Source organism: Crocodylus siamensis, chromosome 4 (assembly GCF_052110815.1).
Source record: "Crocodylus siamensis isolate JL-2025a chromosome 4, ASM5211081v1, whole genome shotgun sequence".
Taxonomy (NCBI): domain Eukaryota; kingdom Metazoa; phylum Chordata; order Crocodylia; family Crocodylidae; genus Crocodylus; species Crocodylus siamensis.
This window is the reverse complement of record NC_143398.1, coordinates 186,415,120-186,439,332: the sequence shown is the minus strand read 5'-3', so window position 1 is coordinate 186,439,332 and position 24,213 is coordinate 186,415,120. Positions and strand designations below refer to the sequence as shown.

Sequence of the window (24,213 nt, the reverse complement as noted above, 5' to 3'; positions counted from 1 at the left end):
CAAAGAAACTATTTTTAACAAAGCCTGAAAATTCTAAATGTGTCCATGTATTCATGTCACTATTTACATATTTGTACTTTTACTATTCTGAAATCAAAACTCCAATCCTTTGCTCTGGAACACTTTCTCATCTTTTAGACACATGTTAGTAAGCAAGCAGACTCCTCAATTTCCCCAATCAAATCATATAACCCAGTGAAACAAAAATATAAGACCACTTAATTATTGTGTCCATACAATCCCCATACTGCCCTTAAAGGCCTTCCAGGATGGAGCAAAGGTGGGTTTTGCAGCTTGCCTCAAAGACTAACATATTCCTGAAGTTAAAGACAAAGACAAAGAAAAGAGGTTCTAAGGTCACAGGCTCTAATGCCCTGCCAGTACAGGCAGTCCTCAACTTACAACATTTTGAGTTACATTTCGCACGTACAACGTTTATAAATTGACACCCTTTTTCAACTTTCTGACGTCAATTTTGACTTTACAACACTTGATCTGACGCCAAACCACGCCAGTGAACAAGTTTGCTGTGCCACCCATCTCCCTGGAGAACATCTGTCCAAACTTCCTTGGACACTTTCTTTAAGAGAACAGACAAGACTCCAGTAAAATCTGCAGCCAAGACTCCCGAGAAGACTTCAGCCAAGAACATTCAAAAAGTCCAACCAAGAGCCCTTCAAAACATCCAGCAAAGTCTCCTCAAAGAAGTCCTTCCAAATCAATATGATTGCTATTTACAGTATAAATACATTATATTAGCTATATTACTAATCTATAATTGATTGAGTACAAAATTCTGGGTTATTTTTGGTGAAAACAGGGTATTTGGCCTTGGTTCAGGAACCAATCCCCCATTTATAACATTGTTTCCTACGGGAAAATTAGTTCCGAGTTACAATGTTTCGACTTAAGACGTGGTTTTCAAGAACCAATTGTGTCATAAGTCTGAGGACTGCCTGTACTTTGTCACTCTTATACAAATGAACTTTAGCCCCGTTGATTTATTCCTGCTGATTCATTAGTCCCACTTCCCTTGTCTCCATTAGTCATTTACTTTATGAATAGTTGCTATTGTCAAGTCCTTGAGGCAGGGGATTCATCTTCTAGCTCATGTTAGAATTGCCATATGTACATATAGCATTCTCCTACCACAGACTATGTTTCTCAGTCTACATCCATCCCTGGACTATAAATCCACCTCTAACTTTAGCTCCATGTTTCACAACACATCCAGGATGCAGGCCAACAATCCAGAGACGTGCTTTTTACTTGCTCTATATATCCCCTAGCCATACACAAGGATATTTGAGGATCTGTTCCATTTTACTATGTCATGCACAGTTCTGTGTGAAAATGGCTAAAAGAGAGGATTTTACATACTCTACCACATACAGAAATATTAACAAAAACTGATTTGTTTGCCACAGAACTTGACAACAAAAAAATTCCAGTAAGTAACAACATCAAGGGACTTCTGACTTCCAGCTGTGTTTGTCAGTGCCTACTACCTGTTATAGGTACTTACGTTCCATAAAATAGGGGCCGGGTTCAATTCGCCATACAATTTGCCCTTTTTGTGTGCCAGTCACTCCCCGGTTCTTGGAATCCCAGAAATTAGCTGGAGAATTCTCATCTACAAGAACAAAAAGAAAAAATGTTCTCTATAATGGTAACAGTAACAACAGCTATTAAAATAAATGCATATTCTTCCTGTCATGTGATGATAGGGGTCTCTGGACTTGACATGTAATGACTAATCAACAGTTAGTAAAGAAGTATTTCTTCATAACACGTTTTTAAGGTTGATTGTGGCCCTTAAACTGATAGTAAGGAAGGAAGATTAAGTTCTGAACATATCACAGTTTATGTTACAAATAACATTATTCATTTTATCACAGTTGTTGATAGTTTTTACCCCCCCTCACACACGCTGCTTCCTTCCACCCACCATGAAAAAGGAGTTTGAAAGATTTTACTTGTAACTGTCAGTAGATGTGTTGCTCTTCAAAACAGCTTTATTGACACTTGAAAATGTATAATAAATCTTTTGAAAAAAGGGAAAAGCCACATAACACAAAGATCACAAGACAACTGCTGTTCTGCCTTACAAAAAGTAGAATATTTGTTTGCAGTGGTTACTCATTCAGTCCAAGATGATGGAATTCCTGGAAGAATCAAATTAACTGGGACAAAATCAATGACTTTTACTGTATTGCTGATCATGAGATCAATTTATGTAGCGGGAACAGACACATGCAGAGATACAGTAAATACACAGCTTCTTATTAAAGGTGACTTGAAAAGGTAAAGTATCAAATTCCAAAAACTTTTCTAATTTAATTCTAAATATCTAGGCTAATTAGAATACACACAACATTGCAAGGTCAAAAGACCAATATATTTTTCACCATGAAGGTGCCACTGTCCACCACTGCCATAGCTGTCCAGCACTTCCTATGAGGTACTATGAGGTACTGAAACCCAAGAGATGGAGCTGCAATTTAGGTACATAAGGGTTTTAAGTATATTTATTATTTTTCAAAAATAGAGAAGATATTTTATCATCTTCAGAGAAGAAGCCAGGAAATTTAAATGCTATAAAGCCCTAGTCTGTCAGTTGCCAGTACCTGCTCTGCAGTGTCTTAACACTCAGTCCCCAGATTTTTGGGGTATTCAAAATGTCATAGGCTGTGCTCAGCAGTATTCTGGATCAGGCACTTGCTAGACACAGAAATGGATGGGTAGTTCAAAGACACGCTTTTGTAGTCACAGATTTGAAAAGCACACCACAATTGCTCTCTATGAAGTAGCAAAGGATGATTGGGAGAAGAAAGTGCTAATATTAGTAAGCTAATTAACATGTTGTTCTTAGCTTCACTACAAACAGATTTTTATTTTTTACCAGTTAATAACTCTCTTTTCAGCTTCTCATGCAATTCATTCTTGAATGAAAACAAAGCACAGCAAGAAATGGTAAAAGGATAAACAGGAATCATAACCATCAATAAACAAGCTGGTGTAAATCAGGGTGAAATTATTCCATTCAGGCAGTTATCACAAAGTTTCCTCCATTATTTTACTCTTTTATCTGAAGCACTGACTTCTTAAGCTAAGCACATAAGTGGGCTCACAAGGCCTTTTTCCCTGCAATTGCATGTAATATCTATGTTACTCTTCTAAAATCTGTGCATTTGACAAGGGTTGATTGCATCCTACACTCTTAATATGCATTCAGTGAAACTTCAGCCCACTACAAGTAACCCCCGCTTAGTGCTCATAATTGGTTCCTGAAAAACTGAGTGTTAAGCAAAACAAACATTAAGTGAAACTGAAAGTATTTGACAATCCAAGATGTCAATCTCAAGTGTTTTTAATGACCCAAGATGGTGACCACAAACGTGAAACGAAACTCGCTGAGTGCCAAGTAAAATCAGGTATCAATTTACAATCAGCATTATAGTGAAATAGCACAAAGCAAAACAGCGTTAAGGGGGAGTTGCTTGTACTGAGGGTTGACCATGCAGCATATATTCATTCATTCGATTATATTCCTACATATAGTTCTTCTGACTTTGATCTAAGTACCTAAGTAAATAAAGGATTCAATATTATGACTATTCCTAGTGATTGGTACACTGCTTAAGAAAGAAGAAACAGTGATTCAGCTTTCTTAATTAAATGCCAGAAATCTAACAAGTTCCTCTCCCTCTATTTTAATCTATTTCGCTTGGTGTAGGTACCATATCCTACCACATAACAACACAAGGAGTGGTACAATTCACTTAAGTGCATATAGGCACCATACAAAATAAAAAAATACACACTGGTGATTTTTATCATGTAATTTAGAGTAACTGAACTGTATTTATTGATGTAATTAAAGTAAAAAGACAGGGTGGCAGGAGAACTAGACTCTTTTCCAAGGTGTTTCACAGGTTTCATGGGAGACCTTAGCCTGGCCATATCATCCCTCTATGTGTCAATTTTCTCATCTTCCTTATTTTGGAGTCACTCTTATGGAGCTAAAAAATATTTATGTTAACTATGAACTTTTTGATCTTCAAACAGAAGGCATTATGGATGTGCCAGCATTACCAGCCCCAAAAATGGAAGAATGAATTTGTCCATGGATTATCTCATAGTTCCTCACAGATTGTTCTGGAATAGGCTGTGGTGCTTGTCCATTAAACTGGAGGACCTCCAGCAATTCACAAAAGGCCAAAGTAGTCAGTGGAGAGGTCCTTGTGCTCCACATGATGTCTGAAACTCTACTTTGTCCTGTTAGTGTGCTTCTACTTGTACGTCATCATCAAGGATTTGTCTACTTACAGATGTTCTGAGGAGAGGACCTCCACAGAAACATAACTTAGAAAAAGTATGACTTGTTATCTCTATACGGCTGCTGGGAAGCCAAAGTGCACTCGCTTACCCGCCACTCTTTCCCAAACCAACTCATACTCTATTTTCTTTCCCTCTACAGAAGGTAAGAAATAGATAATACCACAGAGGGAGCTCACTCCCATTTCCACACTCAAGTGAAATTAATGTGTATGCATAGGATCCTCACCATGCCAGGTCTAGAGCTGTGGACAATCTGGAGCATTACCATCAACTCCTAGTCCCAACCACTATAACTTCCCCAGTCTAAAACAGTTTCTTTGATCTTTAAGTAGCTTGATAATCTCCAGTGTTCCTAGTTAAGGCTGCTTTCCTACATAGATTTACATGTGGCTACCTTTTCACCAATGAGACACTCCTAATGCATCCAATCAAGCATATGCACAATTAATACTTAAACCATTCTCATATTATAAAAGCCTTTGTCTGTCTGTCTGTCCATAATGCTTTATTTGCACTCTGATTGGTTGTATGAAACAATCAGATTGCTCCAAGAGCATTCCAGACAGGAGGTGGCAGCACACCTCCATGATGGCGGTGATGGAGCAGATGGAATAGCCGGGCGAGGCCAACAGCACTGGCCTCACCCCACTCCACCCCTCTCCCAGCCCTGCTTCCTGGAGGCAGTGGTGACATGGCATGTTGGCCAAGGGGTATGGCGGGGCAAACTTTCCCCCCTGCCCCACTCCTGGAAGGTGGCAGCCCAGGGTGCTGGCGGTGCAGCACTGGCCTCGCCCCCCTGCTCCAGCCTTGCTACTAGGCCCCAACAAACGCTGGCAGGTAGGGGGAGATCACAGGGAGGAGACGGGGAGAAAAGCAGGAAGAGGAGGGGGGTGCACAGTGGCAGAACCCCACCACCGCTGCCACTGGGCCCTGAGAACAGCCAGGGGAGAGGGAGCGAGGGAGGGGAAGGGGGTTGCGCATGGCCAGATTCACTGTGGTGGTAGCGCTGGTTGGCAGCTGTGGCCTCCGTGTACAAGCTTCCCCCATCCCCTGCACTTGGGAGGTGGTGGGGCGGTGGGGTGCAGCGACCAGGGATGGGGGGTGCACAGAACTGGATGGGGGGATGCATGGGGCAGGAGGCAGAGTGGTGGCAGTGCAGGCCGGTGGGTGATGGCATTCTTGATGGGCAGTTGGCTAGTAAATACATATTCTCCTTCATTCTGATGCAATGTTTTTCAGGGTCAATGAAAATCAGTTCAAAGCTGTAGTATCACCACTTACAAATGTACTATTACCTGTGTATTCTTTTCTTCAAAGATTACAAGACTACAAAGTTCTTTCTCAAAGTACATCCTGCAAATCTTTGTTATCCAAAGATAGCTATTAACTGTACTGAAAAGTCCCCTACTTATTGAAACTCTAATAATTTAAAATTATTCAGTGTTCCCATTATGTCAAGGTAACTACAGTTGTTTTATATGACAAAAGCCAGCTGCTCTAACATGCTCTTGCTTTTCTGAATCAAATTATGTAATTGTTTTAGAGAGAGTTGTATTTATCATCACATGCCAGGGAAAAGAAGTATATAGCACATATCAGAATGAAAATACTTAAGTACCTTGTTCAAGTAACGGACAGAATGCAAATAAATATTTTAAGCAATGAAGTATAACCTTAGCAGCAGTGTCTCTAACAACACTTGGGGAGGTGTTGTTTTGTTTTTAAAGGTTAATCCAAAACACCAATTAATTCAACTGGAGTCTTTCCATGGACTTCAACAGGCTCTTGAACAGACCCTAAAAGAACAAATTTCACAAAAGTACCCCTGAAATCTTGAGCCTAGCAATCATTGCTGAAGATAGAGCAAAGAGTAGTTGAGGAATCCACATATTTTTCCGAGACCTTAACTGTTTTTTCCAGGATGTAAAATAAAACTCTGGATAAAAGTTAGCACCCTGTTTCTCTCTAATTTCCAACTAAAACTGCTAAAGCAAGAGTACTTATCCTAAGTGGTTCAGCTACCAATAAGAGAGACAGCAGGTAAGAGAAATGGAATCAAAATGATCCACAAATGAAAGGCAGCCCAGAACTTCTGATACGCCATGGACCTATATTTTGTTCTGGTCTAAGGGTATCATTATTCTTTCTGTTGTTAGAATTATTCTGCAAACAGATCGTGTTAAACAGATCATCCCACAATATTCTTTAAGAACCTCCAAATAGCTGTTTCCCATCTCTGCAATGTTTTCTTTTCCCTGATGTTCTTTTGAATATGCATTATAGACCAATTATATCATATCTGTTTGAATCCGTTCTGGTACTACCTATTCTCTTCCCCATGAGCACACACTTTGCTGCTACAGTTAGTTTTGATTCATAAGAGTTTATGAGTCAGTCCTGTAACAATTCTTTCCCTGTCCATACCCAGTTTTTTGACTCTGACAACGTTGCATCCTGCTTCTGTAGCACTTGCCACTCAGGTACAGTCTTCACAGAACTGACTGTTGAAATTGCTCATAATTCTGTGAGAAAGTCAATTAATTTCCCTCTTGAGCACACTCTGGCAAGAGGGAATTAGCAACTTAATTGTTATAGTGAAACAAAACCACTGGACAATAAGTTTTCACTTACAGAAGAAACAGAGGGAAGAAAGGAAACAATATAAAAAAAGCGAAATGTAAGTTAAAAGTTTTAAAAGCAAATTAAAATACATAAATTAATATATGCAGGTTTATTTTTTTATTAACCACATGAATACTGTGCACTAAAAACAGCCACTTGGGATGCACCCTATTGTTTAATATTTTTCTCAATATTTAAAAATATATATTTTTGTTTCTGTCTCTACCAGGATTATAAAGTTAGAGGAATGCATTTTGTTTTCCATGTCTTCTTAGAAGGTTGAAAGTTTGGAAGACTTAATCCTTTTTCTTCCAATTTGCTGATTAATCTTTAAGGTCCTTAGTAGTCTTAGCCATTTTTTTTAAGTTTGCCGCATAACAAATTTCCCCCTGGGCCTGGTAAACCATCTGGTTGGTCAAGATATTTTGTAACTGAGACACTGTTAAAAGGCTTTTGTCCTGTTTCTTAATCATCATCAGGTAGGCTGCTCCTGGCAGCTACAAAGCCTTAATTAAATCCTTTTCACATAGATGGCGTAATCTGCCATTACATTTAACACTTTGGACATGCAAATGAATAGTCTCAGTTCACATTTTAAACCCTTTGCCTGTCTTCACCACCCTAACTTTTCTGCTCCCTCTTGAGAGCACTAAATACAAGCATTTCTTTGTGTTCCTCAAATTATATGCCAAAAAGGTGTTAAGATTACTGACTGCTCAATTAGTTGTTTTAAGTCCTTCTTTAGCTCCACTAGCTCTTTAACTTGTTTTAGGAATGATTTCTTAAGAGCCAGCCACGCATTGCTCTTTCAATGAAAAGAAGTTGCTGTACCTTTCCTTAATCAATTTTTATCCCTTCTCTTTGTTTTGATCACTGTATCCCAAGCTTGTTTACTTAAGCTAATAAGTCCCTGGTACAAATTTCCCTGTTCTGAATACCAGTAGAGTCATCTCTTGAGTATCACATTAAGATCTGAGAGAGGTAGCTGGCCATATTAGTCTGAAGGCAAGCAGAGTCTCTTCCCTGCTTTCAGGTTCTGAGGCATACTGCAAATCAGGACTAGCTGAGCAAAGAAAGTATTCTGGGACTGCAGTTCACAATTATTCACTTAGTTTAAATGAGAACCTTCGGGGAATATAAAGCACAGACTACCAAAATGGAAAGAAAAGTATTTGTGTTTTGTACATGGAAGAGTAATTTAAAACATTTGCTTATAAATTTAAAAAAATCTTACCCCTCCACTGAAAGTGAATAGTCATATAAAAATCCACCCAAGGAAATTTTAAAATGAATGGCAGTTTCACCAAGTGGTCCTGTGGCCTTCAGTCTGTTAAGCCAAAGAACTGAGGAGGCCTAGAAAGCTCATGTCAGGATTACTGAAAAGTCATTCATCCATGGGTGATTTCAATTTCAAGCAATTCTAGCCCCTTTCTGGCAGCTAAACACGCTATTGTTTCAGTTGTCTGTGTTGGAACGTGTACCAGATAATGTTTATAAACATCAGTTATCAGAACATACAACATACAATGAATACAGCAGTCATAAACCAGAAATTTGTCGTTTTGAACTGCAGCCTTAGAAAAGCAACAAATGTTGCCTTAGGAAAGCAACAAATTAGTGTAAGGTCTCATACTTCAGCATTAGCAATGATGACCAAATTAGCCCCCCAAAATCCAATGGCTTCAAATTCTGCCTTCTGCAAAACTGGATAAAGCTGCTGCTGTCAAACACTCTGCACAGTTTTCTGTACTGAGGAATAGAAAACAACTCACTGGTTTTTTGCCTTTGCTGACAGGTCAGGACAGCCTAATTCTACACAAGCATTCTGCAATGATAGTACTCATATATAATGTGTACACCTGTGTGTACAAACTGGCAGTGGCATGCACAGACATTCACCAGTACCAGGAGCCCCAGGAAATCAGTATAATTCAGGGTGGGGTACCCAGGATGGGAGGAGGGGCACTAGAGGGTCCATAGGGTTTGTTGGGGAGGGAGAAGGGGGAGGTGCTGGTGAGTCTATGGGAGAAAGGGAGACCAATAATAGCCCAGTCCAGGTCAAGGGGGTGAAAATAGCACAGCTCTGGCTCGGACAAATGGCTGGGCTGCAAACATGTACAGGCATTTGCAAGACTGGATTAACTCAATCTTGATCTAAATTAGTTCACCTACTCACAAGGTTAGGTCAAGCTAAATGTAACATCTGTATGGACCCAAATGGCGTCTTTATTTCATTCTGCTTTCCTATAGCAGGGAGCAGCAGTGGCCCTGCTGTATCCTTACACCTTTTTATTAAAGTCTTGGATAATGGACTGTCTCTATGCACATAGGCAGGGTGAGGCATTAACAATTTTTGAGCTTGAGCTTGTGGAAGTGAGCCAAATGTTGTTTGTACAGACAGAATCACTATGCCTATGTCACCTCTGGGGACTCCAAAACCAGATAATATTTGAAATGAGAAACAGAGAATTACAAAGGAAGTCTTACAAATACTTAATAAGTTTGTGTTTTTAGAATGTTATGGATTAAAACACCAATTTACATCAAGTTACTGCTATACATTGGTTCATTGTTCTGTAGAAAAATTATGACTTTGTGATAGAGAAATTCATCCAATCAAAATGTAGTTGTTATCAAAGTGTTACAAAATGTACAACAGCAAAAAGTGCCATAATATTCCACTTGGAATTTTTTTTGTTCTTTTGTAAAAAGTAATGATTCACAGCTTTATCACCCCATTCATTAGATACAATCTGTGAATAAAGAATAGCCATGAGAGATGTACCTTTTTAGTAGTTGCCAATCATTTTTTTAAACCCATGCCTGTCTCAGGAACTCCACAGTTAAAATATCTTATGTTGACTAAGATGATTAATTATCACCGTTACATAATTAAAGAGCAGATGGCTCCACTATACTTAGTGTTCCACATTTTCAGTTTTTACCAAATTTCACTGATAAATTATCTGATTTTTTAAACTGAAGTTATTTGGTTTTTACTGATTTACACCCATTTTTCATGCGCCCCCCCCCCCCCCCCCCCGTGCCTCCTGGGACCCATGCAGCGGTGGAAGCTGCCACCCCTTCCCCGTGCTCCGCCCCGGCTGGGCAGTGTCTGGTAGGGTGGGCACAGGGATTCCTGGGAGCTCCATCCCCTCCAGCCCGGCAGCGCAGCCAAGGCTGCCCCAGCCCCCACCACTCCAGGCCCCACCCCCTCCAAGCAGTGCAGGGCCAGGATCAGGCCAGTGCAGGGAGGCAGCTGGGACCAGTGCTGGGCTTCAGGGGCAGAGGGTTCCCCTCAACTCCACAGACTTTCTTTCCCAAGGTGGCGCATGTGAGCATGCATTCATGAGCTCAGCCCCTTTGCCCCCCCAAAAAAAAACAAACTTATTTTTTTCTCTGATTAAATCCATTTTTTTTCTTCCTTTTATCCAAATTTCAACCCTGTTTTTATGTGTGGAAGATTCCCAGAATTTTTTTTGAAAATGCAGAACACTAACTATACTTGATGATGATGGTTTTGTTAAAAACGTGGGAAACACATGATGGGATATACTGCAGTATTCACAAATCAACGTTGTGAAATTATCCATAGGAATTATATTTCTCTTATACTCAGGAAAATCTCAGGCATGAAGTGTGATAGTATAGTCTGTTCAAGTACATAGTACTGCTACCTCATCATTTCATACAAGATTGCAAGCTTCAGCTGATCTTGTTTGTTCCTCTTTCTTCTAACCAGCTGAAATTGTAAACTGGGATTTGAAAATGCAGTGTGTTTCAGCAAAATATGAATCTAAGCACTTAAATGGTCAACTATTGCCAAAGGTTGGTAGTTTAGTAAGCAGTGTTCTTGGCCCTGAGTCAAAAAACAACACAAGTTGGCAGACCCCATCAAATATATTTCCGTTCCTCAGCACTCATTCATAACAACGATCTGCACTGATGAAAGGCAAGTGTCCCAAGGCATTTAAGGAAGAAAATAGTTTCATTAAACTATTTGTGTCATATCATTTTTTTCCTTCTCTGCCACAGGAAAAGGGATAAATCGCCTGAAACAACCCTCCTCAGAGTCATCTTGTATACATAAAACATCAATAAATTTCACTTATGGAAATGGTTAGAAAACAGAAATGTTTAAAGTCATTAAAAAATGACAGAGCCAGAGGCTAGCCTAATAGTAACAGTGAGTTGAATGGCCATGTATCAACCAGTGCTCCTTTTCTGGTCCCAGTTTTTTGGCCTGTAGCATCTGCACTGTTCTGAAGTGTGGGTGAAGAAGGGCTCCGAATCCCTCAAGGACAACTTGGCCTGAAAATAAGACTCAAACTGACAGGCACACAAGGGAGCCACATTCTTGGTAGCCAGAAAAATTATTGCCCATGCTTGGAGGCATCTGTGATGCTGGTTTTAGACAGGCTGACAGTTTTACCTGATAGATGCTTCGTCCCACCATGTCACAGAACACAATGTAAATGCATTCTTTCTACGAAGTGCTACACTGGAGAATCTTTCAATGAGGTTCTTATAATCACTAGGGCTGTGCGAAGCTTCAGCTGCTGATTCAATTCAGCTTGATTCAGTAGCCGAATCTCTGAATCCGAATTGAATCAGGAGACCCTTTAATCTATCCAAATCTAATAGAAGCCTCCCAATCAATTTAGAGAGATTTGGAAAGATTTGGTGATTTGGATGGACACGGTTCTAAATGTTTTTTCTACATACCTCTAGGTAGCAGGAGGCTCATGAATGCAGTGATGCTGGGGTGGATGGAGTGTCTCACAGGAGTGTGTGTGTGTGGGGGGGGTCCCAGCATGCTCAGCAGCAGACCTGGAAGTGGAAGCACTTCTGGTGAAGTTCCAGGTTCGCCAGGGAGTGCACAGGGGGGGCCCCCTGCACCTCCTGGCTCAGTGACTGGTGCCTCCTGGGTCTGGGAGGGTACCCAGGGTCCCCCCGCAGCCAACTGCCAAGCTGGTGGGGCATGGAGGGCAGCCCCCCTGCGTGTTCCCTGACAGACCCAAAAGTGGGCCAGGGGTACTTCCGGTCCACTTCCACGTTAGCCACTGAGCACATGACCCCCCCACCCCCTTCTGTGGGATGCTCCATCCACCCCAGCATCACAGCATTCACAAGCTGCGCCTGGTGCCTCAAATTATGTAGAAAAAACATTTAAAGCTGTGTCTATGTTTGAATCGCTGAATCTCCAAATCAACATCGAATCTTCAGATTCAGATTCAGCCAAATTGAATTGGGGGCAGTGATCCAAATCAACTAATCAAATCACTGTCACTGCTTTGGGCCAAATCCAAATCGAATAGGGTCCATTTTGCACAGCCCTAATAATCACCTATTTTGAGGATGCCCAATAAAAGAAGCCAATAATCAAAGGAAGGAAAACCTACAAATGACAGATGAATACATGGTGTTGCTTTCACCATTAAGAATCATATTGTCAGCCAAATGACTGAATTCCCTGTTGACATTAATGAGCAGTTCATGAATTGATCCTGCCAACTGAACAACAATTTGATCAACATGGGCTTTATCAATCTGAATGAAGTCTTCAAGTGTTAATCATGAGGCTCTGTGGAACATCTTATCAAATTTGGCTGCCCAGGGAAATTTACCACCATCCTAAGACTCTTTCATGACCAAATGACTGCCACCATCCTATGCAGTGTCTCACCCTGGCGGCAGAAAAACAACAGAAACAGAAGGAAAGAAAACAAGACAGAGAAATTCATGGCCCAACCCTCCGTTTAACCACAACTTGTGGCATCTGCCAGAGAATCTGTGGCTCTAGGATTGGCTCTCTTAGCTAAACGGACTCATTTCTACAATCTTTTACTTGACCTGTGAGAGTGATCATCCTTGACTGTGAGGGATTGCCAATGACAATGAATCAAGTATTAAAATCTATATTCTGCATAAGACTATTCTGTGGTGCTTATTCTACCAGTTTCTCTCTTCTTTTAAGAAGCAGAAGACAAGATAGGCCCTTGAAACAGCCTGCCCAAACAGCAGGGTCATATCTACAAATTAAGCCAAGGATCCTTAGCCTTATTTTGACTAGTGAGGGAGTTTGCTCTAGAGTGGTTTGAACAACCAAGTTTACATTATGTTATCCCTGAATTGATAGACTGAAGAAATGTACATGTTGCTGATAGAATATAATTTATAAATATAGTCATTAAATTTGAAAATAATGAAACAGACATAAGAGTCCTACAGACATAAATAATTACAAACTAGTACAAAATCTATGGTCAGCTAACAAATTTGCAGGTTGTTTCTGTTATTTTGAAAAAAACTAAAGTAATATATTGCAATATTGATCATTCTCAAAATACTAAGCACATTGTGTGATTTTAGCCATCTTGCAATTTTAAACTTAAATTCATTCCTTTCCTGTAACAAGTTCATAAAAAGTTGGTGGTATATAGCTAAGGGAAGAAGTCATGCCAAACAGACATAATAAATAATAAACAACACTATGTAAAATTTTAGTTATGTGAAACCATGGCTCTCGCTAGCATACAAGGGCTTGTAATCCACAGCTTTAAAAAAAAATGATGAAGGTTGGCCTGGAAAAGATCATCCTGCAGCAAGCAACATTGTTGCTTGCTTAAACCTATTATTCTCCTTGGGATTTACTTTCTAATCTCTGCTTTTTAATTTTTCCAGAATGCCTTTGATTTGTTTTATGGGAAGCTTTCTGTCTGATATTGCTTGCTTTTCTCCATTTAAAAATTCTTCCGTGTTCTTTATGTTTAATTTTCTTAAATGTTTAAAGTTCAGTTATTAATTCAGACAGTTCAACATTTTAGGTCTTTTTTAACAATCTTTTAAGTGCCACATATGAAGCACCTGTCATATCTAATTATAGAAGTAAGCACGAAGAAGCCCATTGTTCTCAGCTGTATCACAGAAGACACAGAGGAGGATTTCAGTCTGGGAAAGATTTCAAAGCATCTTTCTAACACAGGTTCTCTTTCTTGTCAGGTATTCTCAAAAAGTAAGTGTCATAGGAGCTGGGGAAACTGATATGCAGCAAGTTTATTTTCTTAACAAATTCATTTTTGTCTTCAGGTGCACTTCACCTGCCTGCAATCAGTGTCTCTTGAAACACACAACAAAGAATGATCTGTCACTTTCTATTTCACTCAAGCTTGAACATTTTTACTCAGTGATTTTTAAAAAAAAATAGAATCCTAATTACATTGTTTGTATTAATTATTGGGAGTTGGTGCAAAACACTGAAGCTTAATTTTACACAAACCACCAACAGACCCTGATACCTGGGACTTAATTTTCATCTCAGCCCTAATTCCTAATGTGATGTGACTGCAGATGCACTGAGGATTTTACTAAAAACAAAAAATTCTAACAAAACCAAAAATAAGTGTCACAAAAATTTAAAACCAGTAAGTATGAGATAAAATGGTTCTGATTGTTGACATTAGATGATTGACAAGACACACATTTGGTTCTTTACCATCTAACAGTCTTCATTTTGACATTTGTGATATATAATTATCCATAACAATAATACCCCAAACCAGTGGACATAAATTAAAGCAGTGGCACATAATTCACTTTAAGAAGTGAAACAGCTTTACTTATCTCCATCAGTAAAAATGCTTAAAATCAAACAGAGGATATGTATATGTATCAGCACATATTAGGAGGATAAACAAATTTAGTGACCCAAAGCCTCACTCCTCTTCTGGAAGCCTGGCATAGTCATTAATGTATTAATTAATATACCAATTAATTAACATATTAATTCACACTAGTGAGCAAGAGCTTCTCTCATGCAATTGATTTAAAATACCCTGTAAGTAAGTGAGATCTCTCCTTCAACTTTTCCCTAGTTTTAAATGTTAGGTCACTAAATATAGTTTATAGTCTGTGGTAGGTCAAATAATACTCTACAACAGTCTGTGACTGTTTCACAAGCTTTCCAGGGGCAAGAAAACAAGTTAACATACACGTATTATATTTAATATACTCCTTAAGTTGTCTGTAAAATACCCACACTTCACTGTATATTCTAGCCTTACCTCACTTCTCCAAAGGGTCTCTGCTGATCCTAAACTGCATTCCTTCATTTCAGACCCAATTAATATATTGGAGAACATTCTGCATCACTCATCGTTATGCTTATATCAGTCTATTCCTTGGATATGCAGCAATTTTTATAAAAGTTGCCTTCTGGAACCAGACAGTGCAGCTCAAGTTTTGAAGCACAAACACTAGCTAACATAATCATCACTTCTGGATTCTTTCTCTTCCTACTTTCATGAGAAGGAAGGGAATTTAAACGGATGTTTGCAAACTTCCAAGGAGTCTCTACTAGCTCTTGACAACTAACTGCCTCTTCTGTTTTAGTAAAGAGCTTATCTAGGTTCAAACATCCTTCGTTAAAATATATAAAGTGTTACGTCCTTCAGACTAAGCTATTTGTGGCCACTCCCCTCTGAAGGGTACAGGATGCAATAGCCCCATCCTCCCTCCACTTCCTTCCTTTACTTTTCCATGGGAGAATTCCAAAGAACAAGTTACGTCCTACATAGCGTCAAGCAGATTGATGTAAACAGGAGGATTTTAAATCCCAGAAATGACAGCTAGTCAGTCACAGCAAAGGATACAGTGGAAACTCTCACTGGTGATGCTATGTCCGTCCTCCCCCCACCAGTATTTCACTACGCTGTATGATTTCTTTACAAAAGCATTTATTTTAGAGAAGTCTAGGCCACATTGTACATTTTTCTGATGCAAAGATGCCTCAGCACAGACAAAGTATTAGGTGGCATAAAGCTGCTACTAGTGAAGAGAGGTAGTTAGCCGTGTTAGTCTGAAGTCAGGCAGAAGGCAGGGTAGAGTTGTACTTTATGAACATCCCTTTCTGAGTGCCAGCATCACGAGTGTGGACACAGTTCTCTTTTGCCAGCCAATCTAACTACTAAAATAACTCCTTGTGGTCACAGGTGTAAGTGTATATCAAAACCAAACCTGTGCCAGGGTGACCACAGTATCAAGGAAGCCTTGAAGGTGGCTTCAAGCCATCTCTGTATCTAACCTCTGTGTTCCTAAACAGCACGGCCTTTTACTTACCCCAGCTCAGACTAGTCTCTTGGCTCTTCAGAGAGGGGAAACCACTTGTTTGTGAAGCACTTCTTAAATTTGTTTTCTTAAAATATATTTTATTCTTTTGAATAAAAACTAGATAAATAAGCAGCAAAACCGAATGAAAAATAACTCCTGTGGAGTTATAATGAAGAGGGCTTTCAGAAAATCGCTTCCAATCAAAGAGTTAAGATAGCCTTACTATAAACAGAGTGCTAGAAATTAATATATTATTTATACAATGCCACGAGCATGTATGGCTCTTTACAGACCAATAAGAGGTACAATACCTACTCCAAAGAACAGCGATAGAAGAAAAAAAGCCACAAGAGAAGACTATAAAAAGGGAGAGTTAAAATACAGTTGCAGGTTAAGGGCCAGAGAATGATCCCACTGAAGCCAATGGCAAATCAGCCCCAGAGAAGGTTTGTAAAGAAGCCAAATTCTCATTCTGTTTATGAAGGTGTCTTATAATTTCTTTGGGCATATTCTGACAGTAGTAAGAGCATTAAGTTTAAACCTATGAATAGAGTGAAAGGAAGGACAAACATATCAGGTACAAGAAAAAAGTCACTATTGGCCAACATGGGAGAGAAGCAGCTGTCCTGGTACATAGAGAGTATTTCTCTAAGATGTAACATCCACAGGTACAGATAGGGAGGTGCTACTTTTGTGACTTACTGTGGGGTGAGGGAGGCTGTGGCATTTAAGAAGGAGCTTGCCACAAAGCTGTGGATCAAAGCTCTGAGCTCTGTACTGGAATTTTGCAAAATGGGAATGCAGTACTTCTTGTAGTTTCTCAGTGAATAGGCGCAGATTTAAATATTCATAATCAGAGATCTAGAGCTACCACACATCTCTGCTAGCCTTGAGGACTCATTGCTCCTACACCTCTCTCTCTGTGCAGAAAGACAAAATTGCCACCATGTGAGAATCTGAAAGAAAGATTATAAAAGTTTCCATAGGAAAAAAAAATTATTCCACATATGCAGGAAGCCAAGTTAAAGTCACCTTTGACTTATGTCCTCCACTTAGAACATAGTAGAGGACAATAACTTAAATGTCAGTCCAAGTTTTTGGCATTTATTGCACAGTGGGAAGGAGACATAGCACTTTTTAGCCTGGCCTTTTGATTCACAGAATAGCCATGAATAGGCTTCATATTTCATGGGTTCTTTACTAGATAATTCCCATTTCTAACACAGAACTTCAAAAATGTCCAATTAGTTGCCTCCCCAAACTGTAACCTTCATGAAGGATAAGCTACTGAAATTTAAATGAATGCAGGGGTAAAGACGGGTCTTTTTCTTGTATTTATGTAGACTCTTTATCCTACCTTTTAGCTTGTGACCATTCATTTCCCTCCCTTTCTAAAAAACTTTTTATTATCATGTAACTAATAGTTCAATCCACTATTAGAACATCTCCATACACTCCCATGAAATATGGGTCCTTGGTGATAGCTGGATTAATTAACTAGAACACAGGACATAAGAAAGGCACTACAAAAACAAAAGATTTTTTTCAGATGTGTCACAGAATACAATGGTACGAATAAAGAAAAATTCCACTTCTAAGTATTCAAAGTAGCCAAAGACATAATTTAAATTCAAAGCATTCAAAGACAAAAATAAAGCCCTTCACCCATCTCACTCTGGCAAAGATTCAAAAGTGTAATAACAGGAAGGAAATGACCTCAAGATTAACCTCTTTCCTCAAGAACGCATTAATCCCGCTCAGTAAAAAGACATGCATTTCACATAAATTGAAACCTTACATGCATCATTTTTAAACATTACTCAAGTCCAAAAACACACTTCCACATTTCTTTTGAAATCTCTACTTGAGAAAAAAATCTCATGCTGTGTGAAAATGTCAGACGGACATATCTATGTGTATATAATGTTCTAAAAAATATACCCTAAACTTCTGGAATGCCGCCCAACAACAAAAACAGATTCCAAAATAAACAATGCACAATGTCCTCAGAAAAACAAATCATTTAGTTAAACATTTTTTTTCTGTAGGAAACAAAGGTGATGGCCCTATACCTATTTCATATGTATGCTGTCAGACTTCATTAAATGTTAGTAAAATGTTTTGTCCTCCTCAGATAAATAAAACCCCTCCAGAATTGTGAAGTATTGCCATATCTTCCATAGCTTAGAATTTCATGTGGTCAGTGGGAAGTAGGTGAAAATGAGGAGACAGCAAAAAATAACCAATAAAAAAATAAAGATGTTTAAAGCAGTGGGTAAAAAAAGGAGAACTCTTTTCATGTCTCCTATATCATTCTTTCTTTTTTCTCCATGTTGGTCCATCACTGCTTGCTTCTAGCTTTTTTGTTCACTGAATCACTACATCTCAGGCCGTTACAACTGCTGAATTTTTCCTGTAATGGTCAGTTTGTAATCTTCATTTATGGACATGCAAAGCTGCATGGCTACAAAGTACATGGGAGCAGTATACACAGCTATTAGCTATCCCTTCTCATTCCCTCCTCTCTTGATATGCCTATACATGGCAATAATGGGGACTTGAAATTAGCAAGAATGCCACTTTTTCAGTAGCTTATTGTTAATATCAAAATGTTTGCCATTCAAACTATCTTCCAAGTATTTTGCAGACATTTTTTTTTTCCATTTCTCCATCTAAGTGAAACAAAATGGGTTATTACTGAGTTTTTATTTATTTCTTACTCTGGCAAACTGCAATCAAAAGTATATTTTTATGGTTCTAAGAAAAGTTTTAAAAAAACAAGCTAAAAGGCCACATAAGAATAATTTTACAAAATAAGACTGATTATTAAACATGCTGACAGTGACAACACATTCAATTGCTCCTACGCCGCTGGCAATATCTATTATCCACTTTCAGGAAGGCTTATTTTAAAAAACAGAAACAAAAATGAAACCAAAAACCCCTCAGAAGTATAGCTGTTTTGCATGTGACCTTCTCTAAGTTGCTAAGGCTTTATGTTCTTACCTTCTCTGAAGGTGGTTTCTTTTGGCAGCAATACTCAAACTTCTGCGTTTAAAACAAACGAACAAACATCAAACCTTTTGTTTTCTAACTTCTGTTTAAACATTGAGGATGCCTGAGCCAACTCATCCTCATCATGGCCCTGACCAGATTAAAAGGCCCACAGGGTTGGATTTATCACAGCAGATCCAAAAGTCCACCGGTATACCACATCATTCACCAGTGCAGGACTGCTTAACCCCTGGCCTGTGGGCCAGATTGCCCATGGCACATCTTCCAGGCCACAGGGCTTCCCACAGATCTGGAAATTTGGCAACAGGGGACCAGTGCGACCACTTCCCTGCTGCCAAATTTCAAACACAGAGACAGCCCCAAGCCCTGTGGGCTGGCTGGAGCACCCACCCACCATGCAGGGTTGAGCAAAGGTGGTACTGGGTCCCAGGGCCCAATCCTGGTGGGGGTCAGGAAAGGGCAGTGCTGAGCCCTCAGGACCTGGTATATGAGGGGTAGTGTCATGTCCCTGTCCCCAGGGATCAACACTCCTAGGGCTCTCTACACATGGGGGCAAGAGAGGGCAGAGTTGGACCCCTAAAACCCAATCTTGGTATGTGCAGGGCCCCATGGCCCAATCTGGCACACAGATCAGCTCTGCACCACTTAGCTGGCCTGTGGAGCCAGAAGTTTGAGCATCACTCAGACTCATAGAAAAGTAGGGCTGGAAGGGACCTCTGGAGGTCATCTAGTCCAACCCCCTGCTCAAAGCAGGACCATCCCCAACCAGATCATCCCAGCCAGAGCTTTGTCTAGCCAGGTCTTAAAAACCTCCAAGGATATAGACTCCACAACCCTGTCTGGTAACCTGTTCCAGTGTTTTACTACACTCCTAGTGAAAAAAATTCTTCCTTGTATCTAACCTGAACGTCCCTTGCTGCAATTTGAGACTACTGCTCCTTGTTCTGTCATCTACCTCTGAGAACAGTCTAGTTCCATTCTTTTTCAAAACCCCCTTCAAGTAGTTGAAGGCTGCTATTAATTCTCTTCTCAGTACATGGGATTGTTCCGTCCTAAATGCAGGATTTTTGCACTTGTCCCTGTTGAACCCTCAAAAGATTCATTTTGGCTCAATCCTTCTATTTGTCTAGGTCACTCTGAATCCCAGCCCTACCTTCCTGTGTGTCTACTACTCCCCTCAGCTTGACGTCATCTACAAAGCAGCAGTTACAACTAGTCATTTAGTTCAACCTCCTCACCAAGGCAGAATTATCCCTATCCAAACAATCCTGTATAATCCATAATCTAAACTTTACATAAAAGTACTAACACCACAAGTCATAACACCCTAACCTGCCACAGGTGAAGCAGGGGAACCACAGCAGCCAATGTTCTGCTTCTATAAAAGGTCATCAATATATGCTCAAGAGATCCCGAGTAAAAAGCTACAAACCCCCACTACAAAGGAAGGCAAAAACCCACACAGTCCACACCAATCTGCCCATGGGGTAAAATTTCTTCCTGGCCCCAGATATGGCCACGGTCTGACCCTGAGAAAAGGGGAAAGACCCTCTAGCTAGGAATCTCCTTCTTTGGTCTCAGAGGGAGCACTGACACACCCCAGTCAAAATCATCACCAGGGTTGTGGCTTGGGAAGGGAGGGACACCAGCAGGGCTGGGAGGGGCTATAGGTCAGAAGTGAGGGGCACCAGTGGGGACAGCAGGCTGTGGTTTGGGAGTAAGGAACACTAGCAGGACCAGGGAGCTGCAGGTCAGAAGTGAGGGGCACCTGAGGGGAAAGCCACAGCTAGACCCCATGACCTGGTGAGTGAAGAGGACAGGGGGAGCTCTGATTTTCCAAGATAAAAAGCCGAAAATCAAACACCAACATTTATAGGTATTTAGAATTTATATTCTGTTATAATGATTGGGCACTGGTAGGCTTCCAAATTGCTTTAAAGTTGTAAATATATCAACAAAACATTGTGTTCAACTGATACCTATATATATATAGTGGTATTTCATTTTAATCATGGAAAAATGAGGATTTGGGGGCTTTTAATCAGAGAATTTGAGATCCTTTTTTAAAATCAGAGAATTTGCAATTTTTAAACAGAGAAAAACAGGATCCCTAGTCATGAAGAGGACAAAATTAGTTACACTAACAGATTATTTGCTGTTGTTGTGTAAGTATCAAACTGCCTTGTCTTTAAATGACTAACATTGGATGTAAAGTTATAGTCTACTTTGTCCCACATTAACACCCATAACAAATGAATTGCTGAAAAAATAAGCGTTCAGTCTTAACAAGGAAGCTCATAAAGTTTTGACTTTAAGGAGATTGATTTGTTAACTACTATAACTGAAGGCTGAGGACTCTTTTTTTCCATCTTGGCATTTTTCTTACTAGCCTATCTACAGCTAAATTACCTGAAATGGGCCAATCCTGCTTCTATTAAGTGAATGAGACTTTTTCTACTGTTTACAAAACAAGAGGTACAGCTTTTGGGTCCTGTGCTCTTTTCTCTATGCGGGTATATGAGCATGAAGTCAGGCCAGATGGTTGTGGAGGTCCCTTCTAGCACTGGAATCTATAGAGTCCCTTTGTTCATCCCTTTCTTTTGGGAGTCTTGAATATGCAACTCAGCAGTAAGACAACGATTATAATCCCTTTTAGGTTTCAGGACTTCTTCTGTAACATGGGTATAGCTCAGCTTCAGGGATCATCTCAGCATCTCTTAATCAGTTCCCTGATGTTGCTGGGGCTCCAGGAACTGGCAACACCTTGGTCTTTTCTCTTCTCCATCATATATTTTTTTAAAGAACTGAAATAACATTTTTGGTTGATACTCAGTGTGATCAACAGGTCAGACTATGATCTAGTAATCCCCTCTAGCTTTAATTTCAACACAATTTAGATTAAATCTTGCTAGTGTCAGAGTGATGTTGTAGCTGTGATAGTCCCGTCATTATGCAAGAGGCAAAGATTTCTTACGGTGTTATCTTAACTAGACCAACTGTGTAGTTGGAAAAAAGTCAGACAAACTTTCAAATGGAAGACATTCTTTGTACATTAACCTTACTGAAACCTTATGCTACATTAATATTACTGCAAAACCAGCATGCTAAGTTTCTCTTGAAATTAAATGTTACACGTCTGATTTTGGCTACCTATGAAGTATGGTTCAGTGTCTCCAAAACCTACTCCCTGTATCTCTACAGTTTTCCTGTTTTGTTCCTTCCTTCTTATGTCTTCTTCTGCCTCCCTCTCCCTTTTCTCTAGCCATTAGCACAGGAACATAAACCCAATAAGAAGCCTATAATACTGCTGCTATATGCATGTCAGAAGTTCCCTCAAAGAACTGAGTATGAGACTCAGCTTTTATTAAGGAGTTTCTTTCTCCTTAGGCTTTGAACGAGCAACTGTTTGAATTGACATTTGCTTAATTTAAAACAGTACCTTGGATAGAGGTTGCATCATTTTACATCAGTGAAATGAAAATGAAGAGTTTGAGAAGGTGATACATATCCCTCTGTATGAGCTGGAAGGCATGCTGTTTGGGACATCTAAATGGAATATTAGTAGTAATGGCTTCATGTACTTCAAATAGTGCATAGAGTCAGTACTAATCCTTGCTCAATCCATCACTATACAGCTATGTAGGCTGGAGCACATATCCAGCTTTCCAGGACTGCAAAAGCCACACCCATACTCAAAATTCTGTTTTTTAAATTTAGTTTAAATTTCCTTTCCAGTAACATGTTTGTTGTGTCCAGTGGTCTGTTAATGGATCTTTACCATTAGCACCAGGGTTCTGCTAGCTTTTTGGAAGAAGTACATTTTAAGGAAGAGCCCAAAAGCAAAGAGATGTAGAGGTATGGCAGGGTCTATCAGAAAGCAGGTTCCAGTTGTAAGGGATGCAGAAAGGTAGGACCAGCCACAAAAGCATAGCAGTTATAGGAAGTGTTATTTGGAAGGCAAAATATGATTGGATAACTCAGGTACTATTTCAGAGAGTATCCACTATAATCAGTTACATACACATAGCATGTCATCACAAAAATGTTACAAAATACTGTATAACACCGCAGTAAGTACAGTTATACTAGCTCCTCACACTGATAACAAAGGAAACAATCCCAATTCCTGTAAGTCCCAACTCACTGATATAAAAGAATCTAAAAAATGACTAATTTTAAATCACTGCAGTATTTGACTATACCCCCACACACACACGTGGTCCCATCTCCCGTTCCCCCCCCGCCCTTGTCATCCCTAGGTCCTGAAATACCAATATGGATTTATTGCATAAATCTAAAGCATCATAAGAACAATTAGCAAAGATAACAAATTTGTGAGGTCAGAAACTTCATGTCATTGCAGAAATCCTCAAACACAGCTATAAAACCAATATCATATTAATTACACTAATCTGCAACAGCTTAAAAACAAAAGAGAGACATTTCTCATTCAGAAAAGTTCTTAACAGTTTTTAAACCATTTGCTAAAAAACTGTTACTTCAGAGCCTGTCTTGTACTCCTCTAGATATATTTGCACTAGTTGTACAAAGAATAAGGGAAAAAAAAAAAAAAAATCAAACAAAATTTTCCAGTTCCATTTTATTGTTCATTGTTCCATTTTACCTCTTCTTTTAGGTCATTATACATCATGTTCTATTTTAATTTTGTGTAAGTTGGTAGAACGGATAATCGTATTGAATGCTTTCAGAAAATTCTGATTTATATAAATATTACTTAATTTTTATAATTATACACGCACGCACACACATATGTGTGTGTAACAAAATGACCGTTATATGTATACATAATAGTTTTTTTATATATATATATATATACGTATGTATGTATGTATGTCATTTTGTTGTGTTGCTTTGGCAAACATACATAAACTACTACTACGGCCAAAAATCTAACTACATTTTCTCCATTATTTCATAAGTGTTATATAAACATTTTTCACTAATGCTCTAGAAATCCCCTCATTTCAGAAGCCTTTGTAGAATCATCAGGAAAAGTAAACCAATATTAAACTATATGTCTCACTACATTTTGGACCCACCAAACACTATTGTGATACAGCCCATTGGACCAAATACATAGTTAGGAGAGAGTTAGACAAGGTTTTG

General features: G+C 39.3%; 1 protein-coding gene across 2 annotated transcripts in view; it reads right to left on the bottom strand.

Moving 5' to 3' along the window:
• The window catches only part of HECW2 (HECT, C2 and WW domain containing E3 ubiquitin protein ligase 2), a 329,502-nt gene that overhangs the window by 145,944 nt on the left and 159,345 nt on the right, over window positions 1–24,213 (bottom strand). For both annotated transcript variants that reach the window (XM_090045208.1, XM_090045209.1), the window contains one exon: window positions 1,526–1,633. In XM_090045208.1, the coding sequence (XP_089901334.1) occupies window positions 1,526–1,633 (108 nt within the window). The remainder of the gene's footprint in view (window positions 1–1,525; window positions 1,634–24,213) is intronic.